The following is a 19,206-nucleotide window of genomic DNA, read 5'->3' as shown; positions in this document are numbered from 1 at the left end:
ACCAACACTTGAAGACTAATCCAAAATGAGCTCCGCTCAGTTTAATAAGCTCGGGCAAAAGGACGGGCTTTGGTCCAAGTGCACCTCTGAGCATTATCTGTTCACTCTGATGGGGAGAGCAGACCATAATAACCAGTGGGAGGCTGGGGTTTCGCTTGGCTTCGCACCTGTCAGTGTGTTTCCTCCTTTATATGGCAGATTCTTCACAGCATCGATTACAGACTCTTTAGTGGTGTGAGCGTTCAGATGCCACTCGATCCTGGGGTCTCCACTGTACTGAGCCAGACCTGCGTGCAAAAGTAAGAGTGGAATTTAAACTACAATTAGGTAGTAATATTTAACAGTAACTTAATAACAGATTCCAGTCTGGCTCAGACTTCATCCTCCAAAGGGACAGAAATCTTCTCACCAATCCTAGTCTTGTCAATCTCCACTGAAAACGCCTTGACCAGGTTCTCCAGGAAGGTCCTGACCAGCCTGAAGTTGATCCGCCCGATACTCCAGGAACCGTCTACCAGGATCACGATGTCGGCTATGGCTGGAGTCTTACACATAAATCCCGCTTCAGCTTAAAATCACAAGAAGAAAACAGGAATTTAGAAAAGATTTTGAAAACAGGAAAACTCTGAACTTTGAAAAGCTAAATCAGCAGAGGAAGGTTTCCCGCCATGATGGCGGACCACAAAAACATTTATCCCTCTGCCTAACATGTGACTGAGACTATAAACAGGATCCCAAACTTCCACGGCAGCCTACAGCACATACGTGATAAATCTGCACTGGTAAAAGTAGGACAGTTTGATGTGCAGCTTCTGTCCCAAAGTATTACAAAGTGTTTCATTAATTCTAATTCAGTTCAACACAGTATAATTAAACCCTAGAGGAGCGAGGCGCTTCGTTTTAGCAGATGAAAAATAACAGCCCCCTCTGTTGTTTGTCTCAACAGTTTACTGGGTGATAAAACAGACCTGACTCTAATGAGGAAACAGCGGTTCATTTACAAAAGCCAGTGCAGCACAGTGAGCCAAAGGCCAAGCAAATTAGGAAACAGACATATTTCTGTCCACCAATTATCTTTCACACGGAGCTGAGGAAACCCGAGTTTGGGTCTCGATGGGAAATACTGCAATCGTTAAGGGTGCTGGGTTTGAATTCAAGAAGCCTCCAAACTGCATCAAACCGGAGTTGAATATGGCACCTAAAACTCCCAGCAGATCCACTGGAAGAGGGTCGCTATACTGGGGAGTTTCCCAGTGGGAACATGTGTAGCTTCATCACCTCTCTGCAGCCCCTCATCCTCTGTTTGCTTTCAGCACCCGCTCCTTTAAAGTCAACTTTCTACTGATTGGCTGTCGGTCACAAAGCATTTGAACAGCAGGTGGGTGTGGCTTCTATGCCTGAGATGATGTAATAAGGATGTCCCCTTTCACTGGCAGAATCAAGATCCAAGTTTGTTTCACACTTTTTCTTTAAAACTTTGAACATCAGCCACTGGATGGAAAACAAAGAAAATCAGAGTATATAACTTTTGAAATTTAAGTGCTTCTTTTAATGATAACATTGCACTTCACAAAAATCCCATGCTAAATGTGAATGAAGACATCCCATCATGTCACAGTTCATGAGTAGTGTTACTGTGGGTTAGCAGCTGCTGTAAGATTAACTGCAGCTACTATTTACATGATGCATTCATACACTTACAGCAGGTTTCTATATTTTATTGGACAGTCAACAATATATTATAAGAAGATGATAATTGTCCAGTGTAAGAAAAAATAAACACGATGCACAGAAGAAAGGCTGTGAGGGACTTCAGAGACTGTTAGCTCCTCTTTATTTCCATATCCCTGCACTGCAGTTTTAACAGGCGTGTGCTTGATGTACAGATAGAAACTGCTCAACCTATAGCCAACCGAACTCTGTCGCCTCGAGCTCACCCTGGCCAGCACTGATCAATACCAGGTAAACTGAACAGGTGACTGCACCTGCATCTTAATGCCAACACACCCCTAAACCAACCATCAATGCAGCGTGAACGAAGCAAGTAGATGAATCCAAATGTCTGCCCCACGGCGATGAATACCACGCCCACCACACTAGCTTGCTATTAGCAGCCGCTAACATCTCTGCATACACGTTTAACAGCAAGATATTTCACCATCAACTGTAAGTGGAATTATTACAAATTGGAAGAATTCAGGAAAAAACAGCAGCTACAAACAAGCAGATCATTTAAAGCAACAGAGGAAGGTGTTTAAAAGTCTCCAAACACCATCTGGCATTGATATCAGCTGAATCACTGTGCACCAGGAGCTTCATGGCACGGGTCTCCTGTAGGTGTAATGTGTAGGTGCATTATAGTGCATTTCCCATGATTTGATGTTTTGAGGATAGTGCTGGAGATCTGTGTCTAAAGCATCAGTGAAAAAACTCTTAAAAAGGTTTTCAGCTGGGTTGAGATGAGGTGACTGTGACGCTCCAAGCATACGATTCACATTCGTCTCATCAGGCTGTTCACCGAGCTCGGTGTGCTCTGGATAGAGGAGGCCACTGTCATCAGGACACAAGTGCCTCTGCTCAGAGAAGCTTTCTATTAATTAGCAGTGAGCCTTTCATCAAAGTGGAGAAAGCACCATGCCCTCACATCATAAGAGGCCACCAGGTGACATCAGTGTAGGGGTCAGAGGTTCAGGTTTTCCCTTTAATTGAAACCAGGCTACAGATGGCCGTATGGTGCTGTGTTAAACTTTGATTTTGTGTTTCCATGTTTTAGCATTAGGAGAAATACGGAGTGTCATCCAAAAAGATTAAATGCAAAAGCATCCTTTGCCTCTGGGACACAGAGGCTCTCCCTTCTACGTTTAAAAGCTTAATTAAAAATACTGACATGCCCCTTGTGTCATTCTGAATGTGTACTGTGACGGGGGTCGCTCACGGTGGCTTCATCACATGTAATTACCACCATCTGTGCAGCTCTGTGGAATGGCCTCTTTATATTTGCTCAGTTTTGTGGTGCATTTATTAAATGTTTTAGACTCAAAGGTTGAAGCACCATAAATCCACCCTGCGCTACCTGCCCGGCACCAACTGGCAGAAAAAGTTACAAATGGCTCAAGGATATTCACTGATGAGTGGCTTTTAATTTCTTCCTACTAGCAACAGGATTCAAGCAGACGTAAAACCCATCAGGAACCCTGGAGGGTCATTCGGGGAGGATCTCAAAGGTTTAAAATGTGGAAACAAATGAAGCAAGCAGGGACCAGAGACAGGGTCATACTTGCCCAGCATGTTTTCCTTGAACAAATAAAGCTTATCAGTACACACTGACATACAAAAGCGCAGCCATGATGCATACCGATTATAAAAACAGAGCCTTGATGCTTCGCCTTAACAGTGGATTAAGTAGAATAACCATTTTACTCCCAGGAAGAAACACGAGCATTGATTTCAAGCATGAGCACAAATCTGACACATAGTTGGCTCAGTGCTGCTGCGTCTCTATACGTGAGATCTAACGTGTGTCGCTGATGCCCGTGGCACCCAATTACTTATCCTGCAGATGTAAAGGAGAATATTTCTTTCGGGTTATAACATGTCTCAAGAGGTGTATCGTTAAGTGTGTTTGGAGGAGGGCAAGGGCATTCTTCAGCAGTCATTTCATTCATCGCTGACAGGAACTAACTAAGGTATCACTTCTTACAAGTCTCTACAGTGTAGGAATTTAAGCCTCCTCCTCGGTCTTCCAGCCGAGTCTCGGAGCCGCTGTTCAGCGTGACTTCAGATGAAAGCAGTGACACATAAAACACACAATTACTCCGCGGCTCTGGGAAGACGAGCTGTGAGCCTGGCATCAGGTTTGTGTGGTGAGACAGAAACTGAAAGTCGTTTTTGGGTTGCTGTCTGCACCACACAAACATCTGAAAGTTTTGGCTGTATCAATGTGCTGTAGTCTTCTGGTCCAAACTATCATTTTGGAGGCTTAAAGACTTTTGACCTGTTTGTTTTTGCTCATGATTTAGACAAATAAAAGCAGCTGGAGGAAAGCCTTACTTCAGATGGACGAAGCAGAAACCGAACACAGTGAATCCTCTCTTTGGTCCAGTTTTACTGCACCAAACGCTTTTGTACAAGCTGCTGTGATGCACATGGTCTCGCTTCATGTTGGTGTTGTGGCCACAAGTTTTACAGTGATACCGAGCGATTCATCCGTCATGCCTAAGGACCGGTTCACGACACATTTTAATGCACTGGGTAAGAAAGATTAGTCAGTGTGCAGAGTTGCTGTGGTGAAGCAGCCAAACCACCATCTCTTCCTGAATAAACAAAGCTTCCTGACATGAACCGCAGCCTCTGACAAACCTCAGGGTCACACTGCAGCATCCAACTTCTTCATTTTTCAAAAGTCATCAGCTGTTGTTGTCCAATACGTGTGTCAAGTGCCGAAAGCGGTGCATGTGTGAGCACTGACGGCGACATCATTAACACGATTTGAGACAGAGGCTCAGGTTGCATCAGCTTCCTGTTTGTTTCTTTGAACGCTCCCATTGTTTCTGATTCATGCTGAACTGAAGTGAAAGAGCAAATTGTTTCTGAGTCTAGATCGGTTCAAGTCACTAATAAAAGGACAAAAACTTAATCATATCATATTCAGCCAACAACAGTTTGACAAATGAAGAACCTTCAGCAGTCTTGGGCTGACCTGAGAAGACTTTTTATAAAGTGCTGTTTTAACTCTATAACACAAAGTAAATAAACAGATATTTTCTAGTTTGGAATGAACTATTTTGGTGTTATTTTTAGTTTGCCAGATTTGGCATTAAATGAAACGATACAGCTTGAAAAGACCGAACTAAACACAGAATCGTCTAAAGATGAAGGATTTGAACAGAATTAAAGATGGAAGAGGCGGATTCTTCTTAGTCAGCACAGGAAATGAAACAGAAGGGCAAAGCAGTGCTTGGGGGCAGCAGGTGAAAGAACTACCTCTCTTTTAATAGCACGTCTGGGAAAAGACTAGTGCCTGGACAGATGGCAGAAAGAGGACAAAAGACAAAGAAGAAGAAGAACTGGGAAAAAAAGTGGCAGACGCGTATTAAAGGATGAAAGTACACAAGTGAGTCTGCTGCGAATACCAATGCTGTGTTTTTCTCTGCTTGATTTCCTAATGCCCCCCTTGGCATTTGTTTTCTTTTATTTCTTATTCTCTGTGAGTGCGCTGCACTGATTCTCCTCCAGCACTAATCATCAGCACTGCTCTGTTTTATTATGCTGTAATTGCAATGCACATCTATATTTTCACTTAATAACTACTGTGCACACACTAATCACACGAGAAGCAACAAACAGGATAAAAGCAAACTGGATAATGTGAGAATACGAACAAAAAAAAATGGAGGTAAAGAGACACGCAGAGAGAAAAGAGGGCGGGGCCAACACACTCTGAGCAATGAGTGTAACAACACAAGCGACTGACATTTGTTAGCACACAAAGGAAACACTGGTTTCACAGCACAAACTGCAAAGGAAGCACACAGACCGTTATCGTCACAGCTCCATTAAAGCGGACTGACACCTCTGTTTTTACTACAGCAGCAAAAATGAAGAATATCATGGTTTTTGGGTATTTTGCAAAAACTGTAACATTAATGACTTTGTTAGAGGCCATCCTGTGTCTGTGACGGTGTTTTTGTCCATTCTGTTTACCTCTATGATCCATATTTGTTTAGCTTCCATGTGCTTTCGAGTTTCATCGTGTGTATTTCTGGTTCTTTGTTACTTGTTTATTTGGTCGTGTCCTGCTCGTCGTGGTCGTCGTCGCTCAGTCTCCGTTTTGTGTTTCCTGTTTTATTTTAGTAGTGCATTGCTTTGCTTCCCCTTTCTCCTTATATGTTGATTTGTTCCTCCTGTGTTCTCACCTGCTGCCCTCGTTCAAGTCCTCACTCTGCTCGTGGTTGTGTCGTCCCTGTTTGCTTCCTTTTGTGCCATGTTTCCCTGGTAATGTTCTGGTTGTTAATTATTAGTTGTTTGTAGCTTATAGCTCCCAGTTTGTAGTTTTAGAGTTTCATGTTTCGTCTTTTTTAGTTAATCCCTTTGTGTTTGAGTCCGACCTCTGCCTGCCACACAGTGGTACCTGCCACAGGCTCACATGAGCAGCCACTAAGTACAAATGAAGGAAAGGGTCTTAGAAACCTTTCGTTTTCTAAAGATGTGTCTATAATTTGGTGTTTTCATATACATGGCAGAAAGTGCAATAATAATGTGAATAAAGCCACGTTTGAGATCGATGTCATATAGAAATGTTACTAAAACAATGAACTTTTATTTTGAAATGTAAAACTAAAGCTCGTTTTAACTTCGTTTAAAGGCAAAGAAACAAAAAAAGTAAACACTGGTTGAAAAAGCACAAAGCTAACAAAAGTCAACAATGGAGGGAGGAGAAAAGAGCAAAGGTCAAAGGTCAACCCAGTGTGACACCAACCGGGATGAAAAAAAGCAAACAGAAGAAACACGAGGAAGTCTCCTTACAGGAACAGTCTGTGCAGAGCATCAGTTTTCTATATCTTTAATAATCCTGAGATACAACTTTGATTGTTTCCGCACAGAAAGTTGCAGTTTTATATGTTTTGATCATATTGTAACTGAAATGTTGTCTGCTGTTCACACTTTGCCTCAGAACAGAGCCGAGCGTCAGCCCGAAGACGAGCGCAGCTGACTGACAGTCGAGAGGAGGATAAGCTGCTGGGATCCGGTACTGAGACTGAGCTCTGCATCAAGGAATTAGTTCATCCCTGATGATGATGATGGTGATGATGATGATACATTATTAAAAAAAAGGAATTGGGTTGCTCGTCCACTGCAAAGCAAACTACAAACATGTCTCTAAATACATGTAATGAGTCAGCATTTCACACCTGTGGGAGCAAAGATTCTGTTTTAAACTGATTCTGTAATTAAGCATTATTTTCTTTCACTGTCACAATCCAGCTGTGAGCCAGCTGTGTCTCTGTAGCTGTTTACTTCCTGATATAATCATTGAACAAAGTTGTCATGAATTAGGAGAGAAGAGTGAGTTTCAGTCTTTAACAAAGACTATTGGGTTTTCTTGGTATTTAAATAAAAATAAATAGACAGCATGCTTCACCTGTCCTGCAGCTCACTGTGCTGCAGTGTACAGATGCCATTTGGGAAGGAGGGCAAGAAGAGCGGCAAACAGACACTAGCCAAAAACAAAAAAACTTCATTGATGGTTTCTTCAACCAGATCATAAAAAGACCTTTAAGTGTTTCAGGTCGAGAAGTCAAAGCGTCGCAGGTCTGCAGCACAGCTGAGACAGGAAATGTCGAGACCGGCGAACAGAGGACATGACCCGAGTCAGCTCAGTGTAAACAATATTATAATGAGTCTGTTTCTCTTTACTGATATTACATATTCATGAGTGAAAGCAGGGCCCAGAGCTGGGTCCAAGCTCAGCCTGATACCATGTCCAAAACAAGGCAGCGTAACTGTCAGGTTACAGGTCCAGTTACATTCACTGTGTAATGAATGAGTCACGGTTCATGTTTCCTTTCCATTATGTTTACACAGTGTGTGTGTGGCTGCTGCTCGCATGGATTTAGACAAGACAGCGATCAGCAGAGCTGCAGCAGAGAGACTGCATGAAGATTTGAAAGAATAAAGTCTCATGTTTCAATCAGAGAGCCACACTGACAACAGAGCAGGATGCTGCAACGAAGCCCAGACATCCAGCCCGTCTCAGGAAGCACCCAAAACTCCTTATCACACCGAGTCCATGAGCCCACAGCCACCGACTATTTGACAAAGCTTATCTGAAGCGCATGTGCAACATTTTTGGCTTTAAAATACAGCGTGTCTGTGATTCTTTAGCAGTGTGAAGCTTATTTAGGTGGAGAAGTAGCAAAGCAAGTCCAGCACTTAGCAAGACACTCGAGGCAACAGCAGAAGAGCTGCGTTGCCAATATCTGCTGTGTCAAAGGTGAGCTAGCCCACCTGAACGCTTTCTCTCATGGGTTTGTCTACAGTAGAGCTAACCTACATGCTGGGAAGTCAAAGGTCAGCTTTGACTTCCCGGCAAAGTCAATTTCATCACTCCACACTGAGGAAAAGCTCGTGAGAGAAACTCAGCGTTCAGCCCCTGCAGATTCCACATGGTCATCCGCCTGGAAAGTTCAGCAGGTACAACAGTAAACGTGGTTTTCACAAAACGTCTGTGCCTTCCTGTTTCCCATCATCTGGATCATCATAGTCACCTGGAAACAATGATGCAGTATCTACCTACTTATGTAACAAAAACTGTTTACTTAGAAAAGACCAGGTGCTCTGCAGATTGTTAAAGAGTCGCTGAGAAATAACGAGACTGTGGAAAACCGCCTCGTCCAGTTTCTGTCGGGGACGTTAAAGCAGAGCAGGTTGTTAGCATGCAGCCCAGTAATGTCACAAAATCACAGAGTGATTGTTAACTACTTAATTTAATTTATTCATTAATATTCACACTTTAAATATCCAGAACTTTTTCACTTTACATAATTATCTTTGAATTATGGAATATTACAGATAACTTATCTCTCGAAAGAAAAGCCAAAGCGGATATTTAACCTGCATTACTCCTAATGACCAGCAGGGGGACCTCCATTAGTTACAAACACGACTTCTAGTGGCACCGAAGTCAACAGGAAAACAGGCTTAGTGAACAGTTTCCTGGTGAGTTTATGGGTCTAGTCACTAGTCTTAATTGATAAGACATGAAGTTATTTTTTATAATTTATGGTCACTGTTAGAGTCAGAAAAGAGAATCAACATGTTGTGTTAATCAGATCTGACTTATGACTAATCAAATCCAAGCCTGCAGTGTGCCATCAGCTTTCATAACACCAACATGGTGACGGTCAGAATGCTCCAGGCTTAACGAGATGTAATTGACCAACAGGCGAGGTCCCGGTCGTCGATCACCGATACTCACGTAACTCATTTGTTTTCATTAGACCTTGAGCAAGGCACTAAGCTCCAATTTGCACAAATGAAGCTTCTCAGCTCCTGGTTTTCCTGCAGTGGTCACTCCTGCTGGAGTGGTGAACACGCGAGCTCAGCATAAAGAGAGCGGCTGGAAAAACAAAGGTCACAAATAAGTAGAGAAACACGGTCATGTGCACAGTGTGCAGAAACAAGCTGCAGTGCTGTGAATCTAAAACAGGTTCAGATACATTCAGCAGTATTGGGCCAGATAGTTATTTGTGATGTAGAAATCTCATTAAGTGTCAAATGAATGATCTGTTTTTTATCGTCGCCGAGCCTCTGGAAGGAACGTCTCCAGCTACGGGGCGCAGAAATTAACTGGCTGGATGAACCTGAGTCACAAGCTTGCAGTAGATGAATGCACCTCATCAGAGTCAACATAAATCTGAACAGTTGAACAGTTGCTCATTTCAGCCGTGAGAAGCTGAGTGAGAAACAAAGGTCTGAAATACAGCTCAGAGGTGATTCTCCGGTCAGCATCAAATATTCTCCAAAGAATTTTGTAATTTAATTCATTATAACATCGAGACCAAGCTACTACAATCAATTTGTCTTCATTATGGCGTAAAGATTTCTTGAAGGTTGTTTATGGCTCTGAGCCCTCGGCAGCATTCTGCCACAGTGACTTCCTGTTACCACGATGAGTCTCAGCTCGTGGGTGGTGAGTGAAAAGTTTGCTTTCAGGTGTCGGGCTGTGGCAGGAAACATTTCTCATGCAAATGCAGGAAAAGTAAGGAAAGGTCCACTGTTTGGGGTAATGGCACCCAATTTGAAGCAATTTTGATCAAAGACTTCTTTTTTCACCTTCTACATCTAACTGTGTGTAACATTAAATTACTCTAATTAACTGTAACAAGTTTTCAAGAAGGTGTAATATTTCTGTTGGAGAGTGCGGAGCTGAGAAGTTCAAAAAGCCAAACTTCTTTAAAAGTTCTGGTAGAAAAGGAACAAACCCAGTCTGAAGGTGTTCCTCCTGTAGCTGCATGGACACATCAGCCCCGCACAGCTGGCCAACAGATGTGCATCACACCACGTTGTGATTAGGTCATGTAAAGTCAGGTGCAATTAAATAATTATCCAGAAAATGCAGTGCTGTGCAAAAGTCTTGAGTCTTTCCTACGCTGGCAGTGTGATTGGGATCGTCGTCACGGTGATAATGAAACGATCTGATGTGGCGGCTCAATAGCTGAGGGTACTTTTCAGTGCTTTCTGTAATAAGGCCTCTTCTAACAACAGAGCCTCCACTGTGTTTGACAGATCACCTCCTCCATACGTACCCACTCATCACTCGTTACCACCTGTTGCTACTGATTCAACCGGGTTCTTGTATAATTGGGCGTCTCTGCGCCTTTTTCTGCCTCCTACTGTTCACTGAGGCCTCTCAACAACTGAAGAACAACTGAAGGAGGATGAACTCGGGTCCTGTGTCACATCTTTGCTGCTTTTGTTTTCTTATTTTTTTAAAGATACGACTTTCAGATACTGTCCATCTGCTGAGGGGTTGTTTATGGTTTGTCCTTCACGTGTCCAGCTCACTTAACTTTTTTAAGAATACACTACACAGCATATTGAGATTTACTAATACTGAAGCTCTTTAAGAATCACCTTAGTGGTGCAGAAATACTATTATATACCAGTCAGACTGTTATCTGTGGCAGGTTTTATAGAGTCAACTAAACAACCCCCTTTTTTAATAGACGTTAATAACAAAGTGCTTAAAGATCAAATTTTAAAATGATTATTTACACAGAGCAGGGTCATTGTGTAAGCTAGGTGCTTTTTTATTCTTGAGTGATTCATAGATCAACGTTAGCAAACATAAAAATCCCTCTGAAACTGCTCAGGTACAAGAACTGAAGTGAAGTGAGTGAAAGCACTGAAAGACGTTCAGAAAGTCCAGAGAACTATTTACCCCAAAATAAAAGAAACGATGGCTCCAAACAAAGTGTAAAGAATCGGCTCCAGTTGCAGTATTTATTCTTTACCAGGAGTCCAGAAATGAATCCTTGCCCTACAATAAAAACGAGACGTCTCTCATGTGAGACTGGTGCCCCAACAACAGGTTCACCACTGAGGAGAGGAGCTGTGACTGGGAATCATCCTCCGCCTCAGTAGAACCACTCAAAGCTGGAAAAACATTGTTCTTCTTGTGATACTGAGGAAAACACTCAATACTGCTTTCAGTACCACAGGGGAGAAAAGGGATTTTATATATAATTAGAGGAGCATATTAAAATTAACCAATTATAGCACTAATGTGTCTGATAAAGTGAAACACTAACACTACATTAATGCTTGTTGAAACAGGAGATTTCCACATTTAAGCTTTTAGTGACGGAGGGCCCGGGTGCAGGGGGGCGGCATGAGACACAAAAACATTCAAATAATATCCGAGCATAGATGTTGATTTTCTGCAGCCAAAAGTGACGTTACCTGTATGAGAGGGTGGAGCTACAGGTAGGTGTAGGTGCTAGCTAGCTTGTTTGGCACGCTGCATCCTTGGAGACGTAGGTAACGTCTGCTTGGTGCTCATTTAACAGACTAATAAAATACTAAAATTTCACTCATTAAAACTGAAGCAAAGGCTTTTCAGTGAGCTGTTAGAAGAATTAACTACTCCACAAGTCATATAATTGTCAGATAATTGCATCATAAATGCATTAAAAAGACTGTTTCTGTGACTTCTGTTAACTGAGGTGAAAAAAAGATCTGGTGTCATGAAAGAGGAAATGTAATATTGAGATTAAAAACGTTCGTTTTCTGCTGTAGAGGTCATTAAAAACATCAAAGGGTGAGATGCAATGAGATTCTGAGAGGGCAGACCACCTGTTTCCTAGGAAGACTAAAGGGTTTCCACAAGTCTTTGGAGAAATCGATCATTATCATCAAAACTTTCAGAAACCCTGAAAACGTGAGTTGCATTTGACACGAGCAGCAGGGTTTCTAAGACTGCCATGAAGTGCTTTGTTTCATTTAAATAAGTTTTGTTATAAAATATCAAATGCTGTGGAAAAGATGCACAGTGGCAAAAATACCACCCCACAGATAAAGAACATGGTTCCAGTTAAATGCACAGGAAATGGAACAGCGCACATCCTGCCAGCACACTTTGACAGTCTCGATCGACTGACTGCAGGAAGGAAGAACCAGAGTGATGAGTGCAACACAGCAAAGATTAAAAAAGAAACAGTTTCAAGCTAATTAGCAGACGTATTAGTGAGCAAACGTTCACATTCTGGTAGAGTTTTCCACCTAGAGTACAAATCCTCACAAACCGGAGGGCAAGCAGATACACTGTGATTTGCACAGGAAATATTATCTCAGGGTTACTCGTACATCTTCATTTTTTCTTCCTTTTTCAGAGTCAAGAATCCAACTCCAGCTTCCACCGGCGCAGCATTAAAGGCTCCCTGCAGATGAATCAGCACTTGGCTGCAGCCCATTTTCAGAAAAGATAAAACTGACAGCAAGTCAATCAGGACAAATCAATGAACTGCTTCAAATCAAGACCCCCCCACCACACACACACACACACACACACACACACACACACACACACACACACACACACACACACACACACGAGCACAGAACTGTGGTAATTGCACCTGTCAGGGTTGACTGAGCCAAATTGTGCCCAACTACTACATAATTACTTTTTTTGGGAATCAGCATAGAAGCTGAAGATCCCAGACTGGAGCCTTTATGAGGTGTGTCAGTCGGCCTTCAGCTCATGACACCAGCTGTGACTGTATATCCCTGGATTCAACCTGCTCCAGTGTCTCTGGCTTTAAAAACAACCCACAGCTGCCCACTGCCCTCTCTACAGAATCACACACTAGATGAGTGTGGACACACAACCTGCAGACGTCGTACGATATGTTCTCGTTACGATGTCTGAAAAAGACATTACAATCTTCTGTTGTAGTTCCAGTGATAACAGCTGAGCTTAGGTTGCACTGAAGCACAAAGAGACACACAATGAGTCGCACATCTTTAGACTTAAAGACTTTAAAACTAAATGAAGGTTTCCACGGTTTCCAGTTCTCCTTCATTACCTGCGGTTAAAGCACCCGGAACTTTCCAGAACAACTAAATCTGCTGGGCAGGTTCATGGACTCTTGTATATAATATGAAAATAATAACATCACGCTTACACTGTTTTTCCTTCTCATCCCTGTGATGCATTCAGGTGCAGACATAAAGTTTCAGTCACAGCAGTTCAGCATCTAACTGAGCTGCAGAAACATCACTTTAATCTCTGCTCGTGACCACTCTGACGCAGCACCTGCAGGCTGTCGGGACTTTTACTAGATTAACTCAACTTCTGTTCATTTTAGCTTCCTGTTATGACATTATTAACACTGGTTCAAACTAGAGATGGCACGATACCACATTTTTATGTCCGATACCGATACCATAAATTTGGATATCGGCCGATACCGATATGAATCCGATATAGTGTGTTTCTAATCAATAAAACTGTTTTTTAATATCTTGGTGCATTTTGTATAAGTTCATACTCAAGTTTACAAAACAAAACAAAACACTAAAGCTATTCTGTTACACCTGTATGTAAAAAACACACTGCACCCAAAATATTTCATAGTTCAGCAAAACTGATCAATCTAATAAACTTAAACCTGCTCCATCCTCCCTATTCTGGTATTTTAAAGAGTACTTAGCAGAAATATTAAGCAACCTAACTAATAGGGTTGCAAACTCCCAGCAAAAGAAAATAGGGAACCACCCCCCCCCACCTCATGATGCTTAATCGATGTAATCAACTTTAATTTGATGCAGTGTGGAAAAATGCACAGAAATAAATTATATTTCAAGAATCATTAAATAGATTCAACATCTTTCTTCAACAGAACTGCAGACTGCACAGATGGTACCTTCCCAAAGGAAAAAGTACTATAGCTTACTAGGTTATAATAGACTTAATAGTTACTATATACAGTAATGGACTTCTATACATTTTACATCAGATTAAAACTTTGGGTGTCAGATAATTATTTATTAAAAGCTCGACATTTTAAATGAGAATAAGAAAGAAAAGTATGTCTTTGTGCCCCCTTTTCCCTGTTCATGCCCTATCGGCCCCCCTGGCTAAACTTTGCTAGATCCGCCCCTGCACAGTTACCAGCCGTCAGCTGTAGAAAAAGATCCTGGTGTAGAAAGTAATATTAAATAAATTCTAATGACAGCTTATCAAGCTTAAACGTGCTGCTGTTGTTCAGCCGCTGGTTTCCTCTTTCTGGTGCAAAGTGGGCCAAAAACAAAGAAGAGACACGATCAGCTGATCATTGATCAGTTTCAAGATTGAAGTAGCAGCAGGAGAGAGAGAGAGAGAGAGGGGCAGTCGCTCCATATATCAGTTGTTAAGCTTAACCTGGGAATGCTTTACAAACATTCAGAGATGAACTTGCACACTTGCTTTACTTCTCTCTGGGATCAGTTCCTCGGAGATGAAATGCTGGTTTGAGGCTACAAATACACACAGCCGCTCTATCACGTGACCACACTGCTGCAATGTGCTACGGTTATGAGCCGAGTTACACTGTGTCACAAGTTTTGTGAGGTGCTTGTTTGATATTTAATGGATCGATTACATTTTTTATTTCTCTCCGATATCCGATCCAGTAATTTACGTCAGTATCGGACTGATACCGGTATGTAATATCGGATCGGTCCATCTCTAATTCAAATGTGAAACATTCAAACAAAGGAAGAAGAAGAAGAAGAAGAGCTGTTTTGTTTTGTACCATTTCCTCTGTCACTGTGGGCATTGTGGCTCTATGGGTTGGGCTATCACCACACGTTCAGCCTCCACTGCAGACACTGACGGAAGTGAGCAGTCACACAAACTGGGGCAAAAAGAGCATAGCTCCAAAAACACGACCCATAAATCTACAAACACTTCATTACCGCTGAAACTCCAAAAGTCTAGAACCGTTATTATCCGTGTTCAGAAACAAGAATATGAACAGTAAGAAAGACCTGTTTATCAAACAGTGTCGGCACGGTTTAATTTCCTCTTCAGTTCCCTTCTCAGCAGAAGGAGACAAGCTCGATTTCAGTGTTACCTGAAGACAGAATAGTGTTAAAGTTGATCTAATCTCATCATAAGGTGATAGTGAACTTTCCTCACTGCGCGCAGGTTGAACAGGTGACAACACACCTGTCACCAAAGGGCTGCTGCGACTTCTTGTTGACATTAACTTCACGGGTACGCTGCCACCGCCGGGGACTGAATTCACACGAAGCTGTAAAAGACAGTCTGTGTGTGCAGATGTGAGAAGCACAGACAGCAAAAGACAGAAGATGAGAGACGAAGAGGAAGAAAACCTGAAGCTCTTTAATGAGCACCGTCACAAGACTGAGAGAAACTGAAACAACAGGAAGTCCCACGAGGCTTACACACACACACACACACACACGCCGAGCTGCACACACTCGGCAGCAGCAGAAAGAGCAAAACTGAGAAGTACAGTGTGTGAGAGACAGGCAGCACTGAGTCACTGTGGCTTCGACTGCAGCTGTTTTTCCAACAAGCCGGAAGTGTCACTTCCGTTTGCTCAATTTTTTTTTTCAACTACAAAGTAAAAAAAGAAAAAGAGAGAAAGTAAAACCTGCACAAAAGTCCTTCGATTGGTCACAATAATAAACGTTAAATCCGATATGTTCCAGGTATAAATAACACAGATGGTGAATGTGTGTCAGTGTGTGTTTGTTCAAAAATACTTTCACACCCTGCAGTGACACGACAGAGGAAACGCTTCAGACATTTCACGAATGCTAAAATATATAAAGCATCACTGTTATGAGAAAAAAGCTCCATATTTATGGTAGTTTCACTTCAGCGGGGAGAGAACATGAAGCCAAAGAATTGATTTAATAAAAGTTGAGATTATTATTTGATCCCAAAACAAAATGTGACTTTGTGCTTGGTAGAACGCGCAGTGAAATGTTTCTTGTAGTTGGTCACCAGGTTTGCTCAGACCACAGGAGGGTTTGGGCCACTCCTCTCTACACAAACTCTAAATAAACCTTTGGTTGCTGCTTGGCAACTCGAAGCTTCAGCTCCCTCACACGTTTTCTGCAGGGTTGCCGTCTGTAGACTGAGGAGGCCACTCCACGACCTCCATGTGCTTCTTCAGCCACTCTGTTGTTACCTTGGCGGTGTTTTGGATCACTGTCATGCCATCAGAGCCATCTTCTGAATGAGAGGAGTTCCTCGACCACGATTTTAATGGCGCATGACCCCATCGGACCTTCAATGTGGTGAAATCGTTCTGTACCAGCAGAAAAACAGTCCCAAAGCACAGCGAGTCCACCTTCATGCTCCGGTGTTGGGGAAGATGTTCTCGGGGTCATGCTCAGCATTAGTCTTCCGCCAGACGAGCTGATGCCAGAGTTCACTGTTGGTTTCCTCTGACCACGGAACTTCCTCCCACACTTCCTCCCACACTTCCTCCCACACTTCCTCTAAATCATTTACATGTTCAGCTGCTCGCTTTCTCTCTCCACTAAAACGAAACTAAAATGAAACTATCATGAAATTAAAGATGATTTATTTCTGTGACAGCATATAGACACACTCCCGTATCACAGCTGAAGCAAGCATCTCTAAGGTAAAGGCCATCAGTCATTTTCTGGCATTGGTGTACATTTCCACTGATTTCAGACAAAGCTCCAAACACTGAGGGCAGAGGGTGAGTGAGGAGCGGCACCGAGGCCAGTTTATGTTAAACAAGGACTGAACCGGAGGATGGTGGACTGCTTCACCTCTCAGACTCTACAGCTTCATTAGGTCTGAGAGTGAAATGTGGAAGCAGAAATTGGGCCTCTTTAACTTTTGTTTCCTTGTTGGAACAGCAGCGTGTGAAGCAGTGTTTGTGTGACCAGGACAAACAGATTAGCTTCATTAGTCTTTGCACTCAGAGCTCAGCCGACAAAAGGAGCATCGTTAACCGCTGTACACCGAGTTCAAGTTACCTTCGTGCTGTTTGTGGCTGTATTTCTGAAAACAGTGGTCGAGTCAGTGGTTATAATATTAAAATATCCTTAAACTGTCGCTTTGATGTCCTCAAAGTTTGAGACAAAGAAAATTAACTGAACGATCACAAGTGTTTGGACTTCCATTCAAATACTGGGCTCTAATTAAGTTTTACCCAATACTAATATTTGGGAATAACGATGTAATTGTACAAATACTGTAGCAACATCAGCAGCTATAAATAGATCCAAGTGCTGGTTTTATAATCCCTGCAGCAGCAGCTCGTCTCTGCAGGGCCAACAGTGGCTGTTGGCCTTTTATACTCGTGTTTAAATCTATTTTTATTAGGAGAAGTTTGACCACTGATGTCATTTTCAACACACACACAAAAAAGCAAATTAGATGAGTTGTTTGTCAAACAAGTGATGTGGGGAGAAAATAAGAGGAAGCAGAGAAAGGTGGACAGACAGAGGAGAAAATGTGTTATTATTCAAACAAGCACACGAGGTTGAATATGAATCATCTGCCAGTCAAACAGAGAGAAGGTAAAGAGCCTCATCATCGAGGAATATGTGAAGAAAAGCGATGGCAAAAGGGAGAAAACACCGAAGAAAGAAAGCTGGCAAGAGAAAGGTTAAAGGTTAAAATGCTGGGTACCAATCCGGTGAGGAGAGGCTCAGGAAATATACAGAAGACGGAGGAAGGAACACAGGTGGGAAAAGATAAGAGCAGCAGAGATATAAAGGCAGCAACAATGTGACAGTGAAAGAAGAGGTGATAATGAGAGAGGGAAGACAAGGAGGAGAAAAGAGAACATTTGAGCCAAAGCATGAAGACAACAAATCATAAAGCAGCACAAACTGAACAGGACTCGACACCTCCGGGGTTTGAACCCTATTGAGACAAAAACAGAGCGAGCCAGAGAGCGAGACAAAAGATGCAGAAAGAAGTGGATGAAGTGTCTTTTCTCCTTTTTGAATCTAGGAAAGAACAAACTGACAGTCAGTGCAAAAACACCCAGAGGGAGAGACGAGCTGACTGGATATTTACAGCATGGAAACAGAGACTGAAGCAAACAAACAAAAAAGGCAGAAAATCATTAGAGGAATTGACAGATATGCTACTTTGTATTCCCACGGTGGAGACGCCAGGATGGAGAAAAGGCTGTACTGGAGCCACGCATGGACGTTTTACACTGAATGACACGGATACACAAAGGTTAATAGTGATCAATATATATGGATAAGAAATGCAATAAACAAACAAGCCCGTTTCTCAGCTCGCAGCCTTTTATGGCAAATCTGTGCAGACAAAGATTTTTGCTCCCTCGTTTTCCTCTTTCAGAGTACCAGATGTCAAAACCCACGCCAAGCATTTCCATGCAGCTGGCTCTGTGATGTAGCCGTCCTCTGGTCCTTCTCCTTGTTCCTCCATCTGCGTCCCTTCATTTCTCTCTCAGATCTAAATGAGGTTGTCACAGTGTCAAATAGGAGGCGATGGAGCTTCATCTGCACTGAACCCACATCACCACCACCCTCCTCTCCCTCCCTTTCCAATTTCACTAAATCAACATCTCTTCTCCTCTGGCCTTCCAAGAGCCCTCCACGTTTGATGTACTGGTTCATCATTCATCTTTATTTGTGGCACTGCAGACTGACATTACTGTGTTGTTGTTAAAGCTGCTGTGTGAGTCCTCTTCATGCAGTTGGAGGACGCTGTGTGCTGAAGCTATCTCAGCCTCCAATTCCAGACTTATTAATGGCTAATGAATCACGTGCACACGTTTTACAACAACAGGGAAATAAGAATAATTACACCCATGTGGCATAATTACTTAGCCTTAAGTACAGTGCAGCTTTTACAATTCATGCAATTATCTCGTATGGAACACATTCCCACATGAAACCTACTATCAGCATAACTGTATATTAGTTTTAAATCAGACTGAAGCAGATAGTAGAAGGACCTTAATGATCACATGCAGAATACCTAGCAGGCTTTAAACCTTTGTTTCAGAGGGCCAATCACAGCTCTGTCAATCTGCAAAGCCTAACCGGAGTGGTGCACGCCTGGCTGGTTCACCTTGATGGTTCAATAAGTTTTTCTTTGTTTCAGTGCAATTTGTCAAACTGTGTCTTTTGACATAGAAAGAAAAACAAAGGTTAACATGTGAT

At 42.4% G+C, this 19,206-nt stretch overlaps 1 protein-coding gene across 2 annotated transcripts in view; it reads right to left on the bottom strand.

Moving 5' to 3' along the window:
• LOC120746560 (collagen alpha-1(XIV) chain-like) overlaps nt 1-19,206 on the bottom strand; it is a 160,301-nt gene that overhangs the window by 101,429 nt on the left and 39,666 nt on the right. The window contains exons 1-3 of one of the 2 annotated variants that reach the window (XM_040051981.1): nt 4,051-12,551; nt 410-568; nt 168-287 (exon numbers count right to left, since the gene is read on the bottom strand). In XM_040051981.1, the coding sequence (XP_039907915.1) occupies nt 168-287; nt 410-554 (265 nt within the window). In that variant the 5' untranslated portion in view covers nt 555-568; nt 4,051-12,551. Of the gene's footprint in view, nt 1-167; nt 288-409; nt 569-4,050; nt 12,552-19,206 lie in introns of those variants that run through there. The other variant, XM_040051980.1, reaches the window with a different exon arrangement.

This window comes from Simochromis diagramma, unplaced genomic scaffold (assembly GCF_900408965.1).
Source record: "Simochromis diagramma unplaced genomic scaffold, fSimDia1.1 OVJJ01000171.1, whole genome shotgun sequence".
In the NCBI taxonomy this organism is placed as follows: Eukaryota; Metazoa; Chordata; class Actinopteri; order Cichliformes; family Cichlidae; genus Simochromis; species Simochromis diagramma.
Note: the sequence above shows the minus strand (reverse complement) of the source record. Positions and strands in the feature narration are given on the sequence as shown.